Here is a 14,192-nt window from a genome sequence, read left to right on the forward strand (position 1 = left end):
AGTGTGACTGACTGGTCTGTGGTGGATGAATCTGACATGCAATCTGACATGCACTTTTGCATGTGTTGCTGAGGTGGAAAAGGAAGACACCAGTGACATCCAGTGGTGAGTAATTCACTGCTTTTTACTCATTACTAAATTACCCAAGGCAGAGAAAAGCAGGATGCAGTAAGATAAATACAGTGTGCTGCTGGTTTTCACTCTTTTTTTTAATTGAACACACATTCAATACTTTTATATCACACAATATAAAAGTGTTGTATTAATTGTAGACTTTGTCCTTGGAGGAAATCACAGCTGTACCCAAATGGGAAAAAACAATGAATACATACAATAACCAAATGAGACAACACAAACTAGCTGCCAAAAGGCAAAACAAAAATGTTTTGTCTCAGTGAAATCAGATTTCTACAAAGTAATGTCAATTAAATCAAAACATATAATGATATATATAATGTAAAACAACTGACCATATAATTATTCACCCCATTCAAGTCAGTATTTAGTAGGTGCACCTTTGACTGTAATCACAGCACTGAGTGTGTGTGGATAGATTTCAATCAGCCTTGCACATCTGGCCGCTGCAATTTTACTCCATTCCTCTTTGCAAAACTGCTCAAGCTCTGACAGATTGGAGTGTGATCGGGCTTAAAAAGGCCCTTTCAAACCCAAACACAAATTTTGTATTGGACTGAAGATTTGACTCAACCACTCCAGAACATTCACCTTGTGGTCTTTAAACCATTTCTGTGTCACTTTTGCTGTAGGCTAAACCGCCTGCCAAGTTGTAGTTCTCTTGCAGAGTGAATCAGGTTATATCAATAACTTTACCCTCTAACTTTAATCAGTCCTCCAGGACCTACAGCATAATGCCCCCACCATGCTTAATGGTGTGTATGTGGTGATGTGCAGTGTTTGGTGTCTGCCACACATAGCGTTTAGTCTGATGGCTACAAAACTCCATTTTCGTTTCACCAGACCAATGAACCATCTTCCAGTTGACCTTAAGAGTCTAAGAGTTTCTTGAACAGTGGCTTTCTCTTCGCCACTCTCCCATAAAGCTGTGACTGATGAAGAACCCGGGAAACAGCTGGTGTGTGCAGAGTCTCTCCCATCTCAGCTGCTGAAGCTTTTAAATCCTTCAGAGTAGTCATAGGTGTGTTGGTTACCATATTCACAATGCAGAATCTATACTTTTACACATGTAGGACTTGTAAGAGCCCATTAGATTATTTTAAACACTTTACATACTCACAGGTTGTTTGCGCAATTACCTTCAGCGAACACAAAGCCTTACCAATTCTATAATAATCAATCATGATCTATTTGTTGATTATATTTTTCATTATTATTCTGGCTGCAGTTAACGAGTTACTGAAGGTATCAAAAAGATGTAGTGGAGTAAACAAGTACCACGTATTCCTCTCGATTTTAATGCAGTAGAAAAATGAATGCTTAAGGTACAGCAGTACTTTAGTGCAAGTATCACAAAAACTACTTGAGTAAACATACTTAATTACTGTCGGCCAGTGCAAACAGACAAACAATGCAACAAAAAGGAACAACTTCATTGGAAATGTCGTATATACATTACAGATATAAAAACATGTTTTTGTTCACAGTGATTCAAAGCACCGAGCTGCAGTTGAAGTGTGTGGGGGGTGTGAGCGAGCAGCAGGATTGCAAACTGCTCTGACTGAATCCTCCTCCGATCGTCACGTTCAGAGGCTCATACACCGTCACACTGCAAATAAAAACAAACACACACACACACACTGAATCACAGCGTCGCTCTTGTTTATCAGCTGTTCTGTGACGCTGATGTATTTATAACAGAGACAAAAATATCACCGCAGCGAGGTGAGAGATGCTCCGTACAGAAGCCCTGAACAGTCGCGGGTCAAACATATTGTTTCACCTGTTATATAGCTGTGTGCAGCAGGTGAGCAGTTGTGGGCTGCTGGTCAAACCGGTGTTGTTGATGTGTGTGCTCAGGAAGTGTGGACACTGAAGATCAGGGATGTACAACATACCTACGAACCCAGAGAGCAGAAAAACAGAATGCACAGTGTAATGTGTCTGCACGAGAGACATTGTTTTACCCGGTTGCTATCCCCAGGTAACAGAAAAAACTGTATGTACTCTACACTGCAAAAGATAAAGAACCCTGTTGATGGAGGAGGCAAAGAAGGTGGAGAGGAGGAGTGAACGGTTGGGCATCACTCACTGGAGAGCACCACATGCCATGTGTCAAAGTCTGTGTTTCCCTTTACCAGTGGGACATCGAGACGTTTATTTCCACAGTAAGTAACAAAACCTGCCTACTCACCAATACAACCGTGTGTTTAAAAACTGCCTTTACATTGCACCAAAATCACAGTTTTCTTCTTCCTCTTTGTTTTTTTGCTTTGGACAGTAGCCGGGCTAGTAGCGGTGGCCATGTTGCTGCCGCCAACAATAATCCAACAGGGAAATGCAATAGTAGGAGGGAAGAATTCGAAAAGTTGCCTGTTTCCGTTTTAAAGTGTTTTTTGACTGTACATGTCTGAGCCCATTATCTCACAATGTGACCATAGTTTAAGACTCACATTAGATATTAAGTATGGTAATGTAACATGACACGAGGATGAATAAAATGATCGAGGAAAAGGAGGGTACACGGTTCACCTGCAATACAAGCAGTCATGAAACAGGAGACGCTGCCTGCAATCAGAGATCTGAGGCCACAGCTGGAGATGTCAGCCCGTCTTTCTGGAGCCATGGCCGCTGCAAAGCAAAGAGAAAACAACTATAACCCGTAAAAAAACAACAAAATGTTAACAGCCACAGGCAAGACAAGAGACACGGCAATTCATTCATTCATTCATTATGCAATTTGCACGTACAATATAATCTGATTTTATATGTAATAATTCAAAAACAACAACAAATTGAAAGTCATGATTCTCTTACCTGTGTTGTATGAAATTTTTTTTACGATAAAGAAATCAAAGGAAAAATCATTCCGTTTGCTTTTTGTATCCACATTTGCTTTTTCGTTTGCTATTTCCTTTGGCTTGCAATTATATAATTAACACTTTCCACTTACTTTCAGTCCTTTTTTCTTTTTTTTTTTAAACACACATTTGTGTTTGAAGGAAATTTCAGTTCAAAGCGCATTCATCAAGGACGACCCATTTATCTTACAAGGGTTTTTAAAATCATGAAAGTCAAACTATTTCATCTTGCTTCAAGTAGCCACAATTGCTACGCTGGAGTCTTTTCATATTCAACTCTTTCTTTCTGTTATAGCTAATTTGACAACTACTACTTTCAGATCCTGACCTTGCATTTCTCATTTCTTTGGTTTTTGAAAAGAAAAACCGTATTTCTACACCATCCAGGGAGGCTTTTGTTGACTGCACAAGGTCTTTTTTAGTGCCACACTTCTTTTGGCATCTGTTACTTGACACGCTGACAGTTGTGATGAGCGCATTCAAGTTCTGGAAATCTGCTGATGTTATTTGTGTGTTGAGAATTAGGGCTGGATTTCTCCCTTTTGTTTTCCAGGCTGTAAGGCAGCCACAGGCTAAATAAAACAGACTAAACTTCTTATTCAGCCCACACATCAACTTGCCATAAATGTAACAGATGGATTCCTCATCACTTACTCCCACTCTCGCCAGTCAAAAGAAAAAAAAAAACTCTTGAGTTTTCATCCTGTTTATTTCTACATTACATATATGGCAGAGATGAGATCTCCTGTGACTGTGCTTTGTTTAAAACCATGCTTGTTTTTTTTCTTATATTTGGGACGATTATGTGCTGAATTGTAATGATGATATCTTTACTTCAGCAGTTTTCACTACCGAACTTTTGCAGCATATGGTGCCAGCCAGCAACTTTCTGCACTTTAATTTCCCTCTTCGTCTGCCTCTCTGACGTTACTGCTAACAGCTCAAGAGGTGGCACTCACACAGCGATCCCACCAGCATCCCCAGGGAGGAGAAGTTGGAAAATCCACACAAAGCATAGGTTGCAATGGTTTCAGAGTGGACCTAAAAAAGGGAAAAGTGGAAAAAAGTTTAAAACCGACTTTGACGTCTGTATTCAATGATTCTTATGACTGTTTCCTAACTCATGTGTAGCTGTTGAAGGCAAAAATACTGTGAGATGGTTATTTTCCCACATTATATACCAATTTCAGTATTTGATCGTTTTAAGTAATGTAACTTGTGTCATGCAAGGACTTGGCACATAAGCAGTGCTCTTAGTCTTCTCAGATGGTGCAAATGGTTTAAAGTTCAAGGTTACTTAATTTCTAACCCAAAGACACATTTGTTGTATCAATGGGAGTTTCGTCATTCAGAGCAATAAAAGTTCAGAGGACAACAAAACAACGGCCTGAGCGAAGGAGCTGAACTTCACTATTTAAAGGATGGTAACAGTCCTAAAATTAGAGCTAGCCTTACTCTTCTGCTGTGAAGAAAAATAGATTTGATAGGTTGTGTTGAGACTCATCTTTTTCTTGCTTGCCCACCTGATATTGATTAATAGAGTTTCCTAAGACTGTTTCCTAAGGATGATTTAAAGCAACATGATGTAACGCCTGACGAATTGTGACAGACCTTGTATTTATATTTACAACAGTGGTGTTGCACTCTGAAACTGTGGGGGGCGCTCAATCACATAAAGTGCCAAAATCTACACAATGTTGCTTTAAATACCATTTACATACCTCCAATATTTTGGGGTACCTCAAAATTTCTGGGAGTAAAATGTTTAAATAATGGCGTAGTTACATACCATCAGGAGAGAAAGAAAGTAAAGAATTACATAAAGAGAATATGTCTTTTTAAATGTTGGTTATCTGACTGTTCTTACTGCCATTCTGTGTTCTGTCTTTTGTGGTTGTTTTTCAATCATGCATGAAGATATCATGTTGTTTGCTAATACTAACCGCTCACACTTGACCACATTTTACTGTACAGCCATGTGTAACCTCAAAAGGCTCCCTGTGGAGTTTTTGAGGTGAACAAACAACTCCCCTGTTCACATTCACCACTCTCACCACTGTATTTATCCATGAGGATTTTAAAAAGGTTTAAAAGCTGCATTGTTTCCATTCATGTTTTATTACAAACAGTCTTTTCCTTCTACTCATTTGCTGCTGGATTTCGTTTCTCTTGTGAGATTACATGATTCCATTGCTGCTGGCTGTGCAACAAATTGCTCCTCGGGGAAAATAAAGATTACCTTGAACCTTGAACCACGTTGATCCTAATGCGCATGCATGAGAGCAGACATAAGGTACCCGAACATACCAATATAGCTCCAAAGATCTGCTCCACAAAGAAGTAATATAGTGTTTTTAATTCCTGGTCCTAGAGCCCACTGTTCTGCATATTTTAGATGTCTCCATTCTGTCCACATTAACACACGCAATTCAAATGATCACCTCATCATCAAGCTCAGCTGAAGCCATTTATTTGGATCAGGTATGTTTCCTCAGCTACTCATTTATATCTAACCCGTTAAAAAATTAAGTTGGATAGGATATGATGAGTGGGACTCACAGAAATAAACTGCTTTAAGTTGTTCACATATTCTGGCCCTCCCGCCTTCCTCTTCTTGATTAACTCCGACAATCTCTGATAGGCCACAAACTCATTGAGAAATGTCTTTGTGCCGATCAGCTCAGCAACAAGGAAACTGTCCTCCCAGGAAACACCCAGCATGAAGGAGAGAGGCATGAACACATAAGAGCAGATAAGCTGTAGACGAGACAGAGACATATATGAGTCAGTGTTAGTGTTTGTTTTAGAGGAGTACGGGTGTATGAATGCTGTAGAGACAGGTCGCCGCATTACTGAGAAGCTGAGCTGTGGGCAGTCCAACATCCCGCCCAGCCAGGACAGAGCAGCATCAAAGAAGGCCAACAGTGCCAGGAAGGCAATGAGGTTGACAACAATGTTGGCCACTAAACTCACAGCACAAGATGCACCATGGGATACTGCCTCTAACACGTTCGTACGCCCTCTGAGGAAAAAAAACAAAGTTTGAAAGGTTATAAACATTAAAGAACAGAATTTTGTAAAAAAAAAAAAAAATAGCACAGTATCATCTGCATACTGGTGTAGATGAGTTAATGTAATATAAAATATTGACAACTAAGCTTAAGCCAATACAGATAATAAACCAAAAATGTATTAAATAGACAACATTTGGTTCATGGTCAGGTCTTTGACACATTTTGTATCGTGTATGCATGTTTTTACATATGTTTGTTTATTCTGTCTTCTCCTACCCTGAGTCCATTTTGAGATCCTGCCTGGCTGTAGCTCTTGAGGATTCTATTTCAGGCCAGAAAGTCTTGGCTATGGCGAGGGAGGCTGGAGCGGACATCACCGATGCCGCCAACAAGTGTGTTGCCTCAACCTCAAAACAGAGGTACAAAGAACAAGACGTGAATTTAGTGGGCAATCATTCAATTCCCGAAAGAGCTGTTAAAGTCCTGTGTACACACTCAGGTGAGAGTCAAGGTCAGTGACGAGTCTGCTAAAGGGTAACTCCACCAAGTCTTGAAAAGTTAGAAGAATGAGTGAATACAAGGCAATATCTATGATTCTGCTCCATCGCTTTTGAACATTTGATCATCTAACACTGTTATAGGAGTGAAGCGCTAGACCAGCGGACTTGACATGGTCACCAAAGAGCAATTTGTTGATGAAATCAAGCCACAATCTGGACCTTCATCTTTGATATTTGGTATTTTCTTAAAATCAATTCTTAAATACAGGCTTAACTATGATAACCTTGGTGATAAGCCATCCTCCCCTGCTTTTGCATCCTCACCCCGAAGGAGATGTAGGCTCCTAAAATGGTACCAGAGATGCCAGCCAAACCTCCCGTCATCACAGCATGCATCTCAGAGCGAGTTAGCTCACTGATGTATGGGGCAATCAAGAGAGGAGCCTCTGTCTGGAAGAGAGAGATCAGGTTGATTTGGGACCAATGGATTTACAGATTAATAATACTGTCTCCACCACTGATTTGTTTGTTTGTTGTTTACTGTCTAAACTGTAATTTACCTGTCCCAAGAATATATTTCCAGCTGCAGCCATTGATTCGGACGGAGATGTTCCCATTGTAACCTGCATTATGAATCCAATCTGGGGAATAAAAGAAACCAAAATAACCAAAGTGTGCACCCCTGTTGTGTCTTGAGAAGTCATAATTTGTCTGATAAATAGTTTGAATAGTTTATTTGGCTTCAAATATTCCTGTGTGCATTTTATCCTCCCACTTTCTCACCTTGCAAATGAGCCAGGGCATGAAGCCGGTGTGGTAGAGGACGGAGATGACGGCGCTTAAGAAAACCAATATAGGCATCACCTAGAAAGAGTAATCTGGATTTTTTACCCTCATTTTTGTCCTTATTTTTGTCACTGCTATCATTTCGCGGTTGCCTCAGTCTCATCTGTGTGCATCATGCTGATGTGTGTCATACCTTGAAGACAAAGAAGTGGTCTGTGTAACTGGCTCCAAACACAAACTCTGACCCAACGTTTGTGTACGACATGAACATCTGTACGGAGGAGATTTTGATTTGTTAGAACCATAAAATTGTATTTTTTTTTATCCCAAACGTTAAAAAAATGAAGCAAAGAATCAGAGAAGTTGTGTTTGTAAATGTTTCAGAACTACCAAAGTCCTAAACGGTCATGGGTCGAACACAATATCTCCTTTGTTTTCTCATGATAACCAGTTAAATTACCATAAAGGAATAAGGAATGTTGTTTTTTTCCCAAGATAATGACATGATTATGATTCATAAGACTTGACCATTACATACAAACTGCTCTGTGCGGTGGGTTCTAGGAGTTTCAAAGTAAAACCATATGAACTTTTATGAATTTTTAGATCAAAATGATTTTTATGTGCCCATTAATACTGGCAAAAATTTAATTAAATTCAAGCTGAAATTGGCAGACACTTGCCAAGAGGCCATGTACGCTAGCCTGCTTGGCACTGTTGATCTAGTAAACGTTAAGCATCAAGTAATGAGAGGGAATAACCTTTTATTTTCTTGTGATAACAGAGTCATTTGGCCCGTTAGATCTGCATAACAAAGATCTCAAGAAAATGATCTTGTTATCTTGTTATGTTGTTTGGCTGCTAGCTGTTTAAGACTTCCGTATTCACTAACGGAATTTAACCAAAAACAACAGATTAACAGAGTAACAGAAAACAAGGAGGACAAAGGAAGGGAAGAAGAAAAAGGAAGTAAACAAGGAAGAAAACAAAAGAGAGAAATTGATAAACAAGGAAGAAGAAATCAAGGAAACAATTAAACGTGAGAGGAAAACTGTCTTAACCCCAGCCAGGTCATAACGTTCATCCTGCTGTACTTCTACACCACCTGCTGTTCCCCCACCACTCACTCACCTGCTTCCCATTTTCCCTAATCAGCCTGGAACCATACAGTACTCTGGTTCATTTCCACTAGGTTTCCGCCTGATTGTCTATTTTGTATCCCCTCTAGCTTTCCAGCCTCGTTTATTCCTTTCTGAACCCCTGTCTGTTTTAAAGTTTGATAGTTCTTTGCTGACTCCGTCCCTGCTTTCTCAGTGCCTCCACTTATTGGCTTCTTAGTTTTGACCTAGCTCCTTTTTACTGGATTAAAGATGTTTTTTGTCTGTTCTGTGCAATGCTCATCACGGAAACAAAACAAGGACAAGCCTCTGAGCAGAATACATTTGTGTGTGACTGTCTGTACGTAACCTCTGCCTGTTTTCCGAGCCACTGCAGTCCCCCTAGGCCAGATGTGGTCCTGAGGATCAGCAGACCAAAGATAAACTGAAGCCCGATCCCCCAAAGTAGAGTCTGCCAAGACCACTGCAAAACACATGTACAAAACACGTGTATATACATGATCAAAGATTTATTCATCAGTGTATATGTGTGTGTGTGTATCCCTTACCCTGAATGGGTGTTTTGAGAACAGCATCATTAAGAAGATGAAGAGCAGCAAACCAAAGAAGGACACGAGTTGTCTGGTTCCTTGCCGGGCTGTGTCCAGTGCTAACCAACACACCACGGCCACCAGCAGCAGCGTGTATACAATCCTGGAGAGGACGAACACAGATGAGGCGAGGGGAGGGAGGATGGGACGGAAGTGGAGAAAAGGCAGAGAACGCCCGGACATCTGTCACATATCGGCAAGAAGACAGCATGTGGTGAAGAAGAAGTTGCAGGGCGACAAACTTCCCTCATGTGCTCAGCTGCTGCGAGGATTAGACTGTGCAGACAGCCGCTCAGTCGACGAGATTTCAAAGATGGTGCCAGTTCACAGTCGGCTTGGAGGAGCTTCATCAGTCTCATATATATGAGCAGCTATATAATTTGAACTGCTTTAACATGCTTTGTCTGGCTTATGCAACTTCAACTTTTTTTTTTTTTATCACCCTGAAGGGAGTTTAGTTTGCAGACAGGAATAAAACATACTGAAGGTCGCTAAAGAGGAAGTATGTAAAAATTGGCCACCTGTTGACTTCATACTAAAAATAACAAGGGGAAAGCATCACCAGACTAAACCGCTAACTTCTGCCAGCAGAGCGAGCCAGACAGCTAGGTCACCTTTCAAGATAATACGTTGCATATATTAACGATAAAGCCCTTTCCATCCTAAAGTTTTCCATATTTTACGATGGTTTAAAGATGTCTTCAGCTTCCTCCGCTTGCATTCTAAATTAAAGGTGCAATTTGTACTTCACTGACATCAGCAGAGTGGGAGGGAATGATAGCTTTGACATTATGAACTGTATGTATTGTTTTACAAAGTGAAATAAGCATGCTGACCAGCTTGTCCCGGCTAGTTACGTACCCTGCTCACCCACAGTGGATGTACAGAAGTCAAGGAGAAATGGTGAAATCAACACAGCCTGAACAAATCAACAACATCCGGCAGGCATGGCTCTCTGCTTTTGAAACGCTGCCAGCGGGCTATGAAGTCGCACTGGGGGACGGAACAAAACAGCGGTGCACACGCCAGGTAACAAAGACCAGTTGATTGAAGGGTAAGACCGACTATATAGAGCTGAATTAACTGCATAATGGAGAGACAGATTTGGCCTTTAATGGCTGCAGGAATAAAAGAAGACTTCGTTTCAAGCATCTTGGAGGCCTGAAGGAATGAGAGGTGGGTGAGAATCTTTAACCCCATGGTCACATCTTTATTAATCTAATTTGTTTTATGCTGGTTATATTGCTGTAATATGCGTTATGTCTACATTGTGTCTTTGCTTCAGCTTTATTTATTTTTTTTCACAGGGGTTTCTGCCTCTTAAGTGCCCTTGAGCTACTGCAATTACCTTACTTAATGTGCGCTGTGGCACACGCGGCAGTTCCTCTCACACTTTGCCATCAACTGCTCTTGTTTCCTTTTATGCTGCCCTGCTTGAATTCAGTACTCATGCTGGTTTGAACAATACATTTCGTCAGTCTGAGGACGTCGTTGCCAGGAGACCGAAAAAACCCTCAAACTGCCTGAACTTAAATTATATACATTAGTTAAAGCTACCAAGGAGGATTTGGTCAAAGGCTCTCTCCTAACTTGGATGAAGAAGGTGTGGGTCCTGTGAGGTTACATGAATACTTCTGATCTTGCATGAATAAGTGAATACATAATTAATACATAAATATATAAATCAGACAGGCTCTTGTGCATACTGGAAATCAGTTAAACGGCACCCTTCCTAATCTTCCACCTTGATACTATTAATCAAACTTGTATAAAAGACCTGAACAACAAATAGATTTCATGAATCTCAAATGTGTGGTTTCTACAAGGAATAAAGTCTTTGAACGTTATATGTTATGAAAAGTGTAAACGTAGGGGTAAGACTTGAGAATTTGTGGGTTGAAAATGTCTGTGCTTGTTCTTATCTCAAGGGAAAACAGGAAATGAAGAGAGAGACAGGGGGGAAAAAAAAAAGTCACCGATCACACTTACTCACTTGTGCACAAACAACATCTGAGCATCGTCTCATTCTCACCATCTCATCCGAAACCAGCATCTGCTGAGAAGATCTCTGATTGGACAGAGCTCCTCCCACATCCAGTCTCCGTAGCGCTCCATCAACCAATCCCAGACCAGGAAGAATATTGTGAGCAGGAAGATGACCAGCAGCCCGACGGCCCGGTGGAAGTTCAGGACACACGCTGCTATCACTACGGCAGTGGAGCCTGGAACAAATTCACAATTAAAATGAATTATATTCCACGTTGCTGGCATTGGTGAATTATTCTAGTAATGTTCTTATTTGCTGCTTCATAGTCTCAGGTTAGAAATGCAGGATGATGTTCACATTGAACACAAATATGAAACCTAATCACAACCTCAAAATACAAATCTGACTTTTGTACTGAAGACAAACGCTGAATCAAATACCACAAGGATTCATCTTATCCACAAGGAGGTCTTGTGTGTTAAAAGGTTAAATTCACATTTAAAACTCCTGTTTTTAAATTTATCTTCCTCGTCTTAAGTCTTCCAATGATACAGCGTGCATCGATCTGTGGGTGTGAATGCCCTCTGACTTACAAAAACTGAATTACAACTAGAATGCACAATTTTAATTGCCGTCTGTTTTCATGAGCAGCTTATCTGACCTGAGGATGATTCAATTCAATATTTAGCAATTATTTGATTAACAAATAATGAGTTAGTGGTTGAGGAATCCAAAAATATTATTCCCATAATACATCCAAAAGTTGGTATGAGGGTTTATTAGTTTCTTTGGCTGAGCCAGCGGTCTGAAAAATTTACTTTTTCGTCTTCAGAAGTACTGAAAATGTGCAAAACCTCTCACAAAGATGGGACCTGTAAAGATGGTGCAATTTTCTGAAAAGCAGACGTATCTGTAAAATATTTATAAAAAAGGACAAAAGGGTCTCTATTGGATTGACTTCAGAGCAACATAATGGGCTGTGTGAGGTATATCCAGCTGTATTTTCTGTTATTACCTTTGGATCATTACAGTATTGATCACTCCATACCGCTAATTGCTGCACAAGCAAATGCATCAGTGTGTGTGTGTGTGTAGTCTGATAACCGTGATGAACACACACACATTTTTCACTGTGTTCTGTGTTAATAATTGTTAATTACAAACTGTTCTGTCTCTTTTTCTGTCTTTTACACACACACACACACACACACACACACACTCTCTCTCTCTGTCAATACGCTCCGAGGCACAGAGCAGCTCCGCTATAACCAGCGCAGCTAGTTTGCAAAGACAAACTTAACAGCCCTTTACAAGCCGCCCTCACGCAGACAGAAAGTCCTCAAGCAAGAATAGTAAAATTGATTTTTCACTATAGGTAGACATGGAAATTCTAATCCTGCGTGGCTGCAAAAATCAAAAGTACAGAACAAAGGAAAATCAATTGTACAAGAACAGAGGACAAACGCTTTACTGCAATAAAATGAGAACGTGATGAGAGGCTCCTTCATGCTGCACGTTTAAGGAGGGACTTACACTTTGATGCTCAGGTTCACAGTGACACACTGTTTAGCATGCGGAGGCCAGACAGAGAGCTGCAGCCTGTTTAGAGGTTACACTTTAACAGATGCTAACAAAGATACTCCACCTGCTGCTAAAACCAGGTGTATAATCAGGTGGATTTGGTCTGTGTGCTCTGCCAAACAGCTCTGGAATGCCTCCATTTTCTTCTCCAGCAAGCTGGGCACACAGAAAAAAAAAGGGAGTTGGGGGGTGGTGGGAGAGATAAGAGGGTTAGATAAGGAGACGGGACATAAATGTTACATAAAAGGGGGGTGAGAGGACGGCTGCTGGTGAAGAGGAAACAAAGAGAAAAGACCTGACGGAGGAGTGTGTTCAGTTAGAACGACAAGACAACCTTTTGTTGCGTCGCTCTGTGTTTTTGTGCGCATCGTCTGCGTCGTCAGTGACGTCCACATCAATGTTTGTCTGATCCTGCTCCTGTTACAAACACAAACACACACACACACACACACACAAACACACACACACGGTACTATGAGGATTAATAACATTACAACAGGTTGCTTGCACAGTTCACATATTTCCTTCTAAATCTAAATAGGAGACCTTTCTATTCCTGTGTGTACATGTGTCTCAGTGTGTACATGTGTCTCAGTGTGTACATGTGTCTCAGTGTGTTCAGGTCTCTCTGTGTGTTCAGGTGTGTCTGTAGGTCTGAAACAAACATCAGACCTCCTACTGAGACTAAAAACACATACCGACAAACTGCACCATGTTTCTTTGTAACAATTCAGAAAAGTTATGATAAGTCGATTTCCCAAAACTACTGTATGTCATGAGACTGTTTGAATCGTATTAAATGAGTGACCTTCTCGACTGCAGGGGTTCTGAAACTTTTCCGGTTTTCCTTTTGTACAAACACTGTTATTCATGAATACCTTGAGAAACAAAGTCTCCATTCAACTCACATGTTTTGCTTACCTCTGACTCAAAGGCCACATTGTCTTTCCCCCTTTTTTGACTCTTCGTCTCTCTCTCCTTCAGCTCCATTCTTTTTGCTGCTCGTGTAAATTCAAACTCTGTCCGGGCTGCTGCGAGTGTTTTTTTTTTTAAAAGACACCTGTCCTGTTCTTTTCCCCTCCCATCCTCCCTCCTCCTGTTTGTCTCTGTCCCGCCCCTTTTCCTTCCTGCTCTTCTCTGTTAGTTTTCAGGATATGGAGAATAATCATCAAATGTGTGATAATTTCCAATATTTTCTTTCTTTCTTTCTTTCATTCTTTCTTTCTTTCTTTCTTTCTTTGATGAAAACACACACCAATGATTAGAATCTCTGTTTAGCTAATGTCTAACTGTCATCAGATTAAAGGTCGTGAATGGATTAGCTCAACACGCACACACACACACACACACACACACACACACACACACACACACACACAAATGTGAGTTAAAGTACATAGTTGAGTCATGCAGGGGGGGGATTCAGTTGCAAACAGGAATCTGTTTGGCACAAAGTATCAAAAACTGGACCACTGACCAGTCAGAACGACATGGATCATTCACTTTTTCTATCATTCTGTAATTTCTTCTCACCCCCCCACAGCCCTGAAGATCAGTCTGTGCCTGCACAGTGTCCCAGTGTTTGCAAGAGTAGAGACTGTCACTCCCTCTTGAGCTCTT

At 40.7% G+C, this 14,192-nt stretch overlaps 1 protein-coding gene across 2 annotated transcripts; it reads right to left on the minus strand.

Moving 5' to 3' along the window:
• Positions 1-1,417: 1,417 nt before the first annotated feature.
• Positions 1,418-13,620, minus strand: LOC119018925 (solute carrier family 28 member 3-like). 2 transcript variants are annotated; one of them, XM_037096956.1, is made up of 17 exons: positions 13,494-13,614; positions 12,907-12,989; positions 12,637-12,728; positions 11,037-11,226; positions 8,963-9,107; positions 8,764-8,877; positions 7,490-7,567; positions 7,294-7,374; positions 7,071-7,151; positions 6,835-6,960; positions 6,287-6,417; positions 5,850-6,018; positions 5,556-5,753; positions 3,956-4,037; positions 2,668-2,766; positions 1,919-2,033; positions 1,418-1,744 (listed from the first exon to the last, which is right to left on the minus strand). In XM_037096956.1, exons 1-17 carry the CDS (start codon positions 13,560-13,562, stop codon positions 1,627-1,629), a joined length of 1,971 nt encoding a protein of 656 aa, XP_036952851.1. In that variant the 5' UTR covers positions 13,563-13,614; the 3' UTR covers positions 1,418-1,626. The 2 variants fall into 2 exon arrangements, with proteins under 2 accessions (XP_036952851.1, XP_036952852.1); XM_037096957.1 differs by lacking the exon at positions 12,637-12,728 and having other exon boundaries at positions 13,494-13,620.
• Between the last annotated feature and the right edge of the window lie 572 nt (positions 13,621-14,192).

This window comes from Acanthopagrus latus, chromosome 5, assembly GCF_904848185.1.
Source record: "Acanthopagrus latus isolate v.2019 chromosome 5, fAcaLat1.1, whole genome shotgun sequence".
NCBI lineage: Eukaryota > Metazoa > Chordata > Actinopteri > Spariformes > Sparidae > Acanthopagrus > Acanthopagrus latus.

Coding starts and splice junctions, on each gene's coding strand:
- LOC119018925 (XM_037096956.1), bottom strand. CDS start 13,562: ATGGAGCTGAAGGAGAGAGAGACGAAGAGTCAAAAAAGGGGGAAAGAC. Junction 7,152..7,293: donor TGCCCTGGCTCATTTGCAAG/GTGAGAAAGTGG, acceptor TTTATTCCCCAG/ATTGGATTCATAATGCAGGT. Junction 6,961..7,070: donor GAAATATATTCTTGGGACAG/GTAAATTACAGT, acceptor TCTCTCTTCCAG/ACAGAGGCTCCTCTCTTGAT.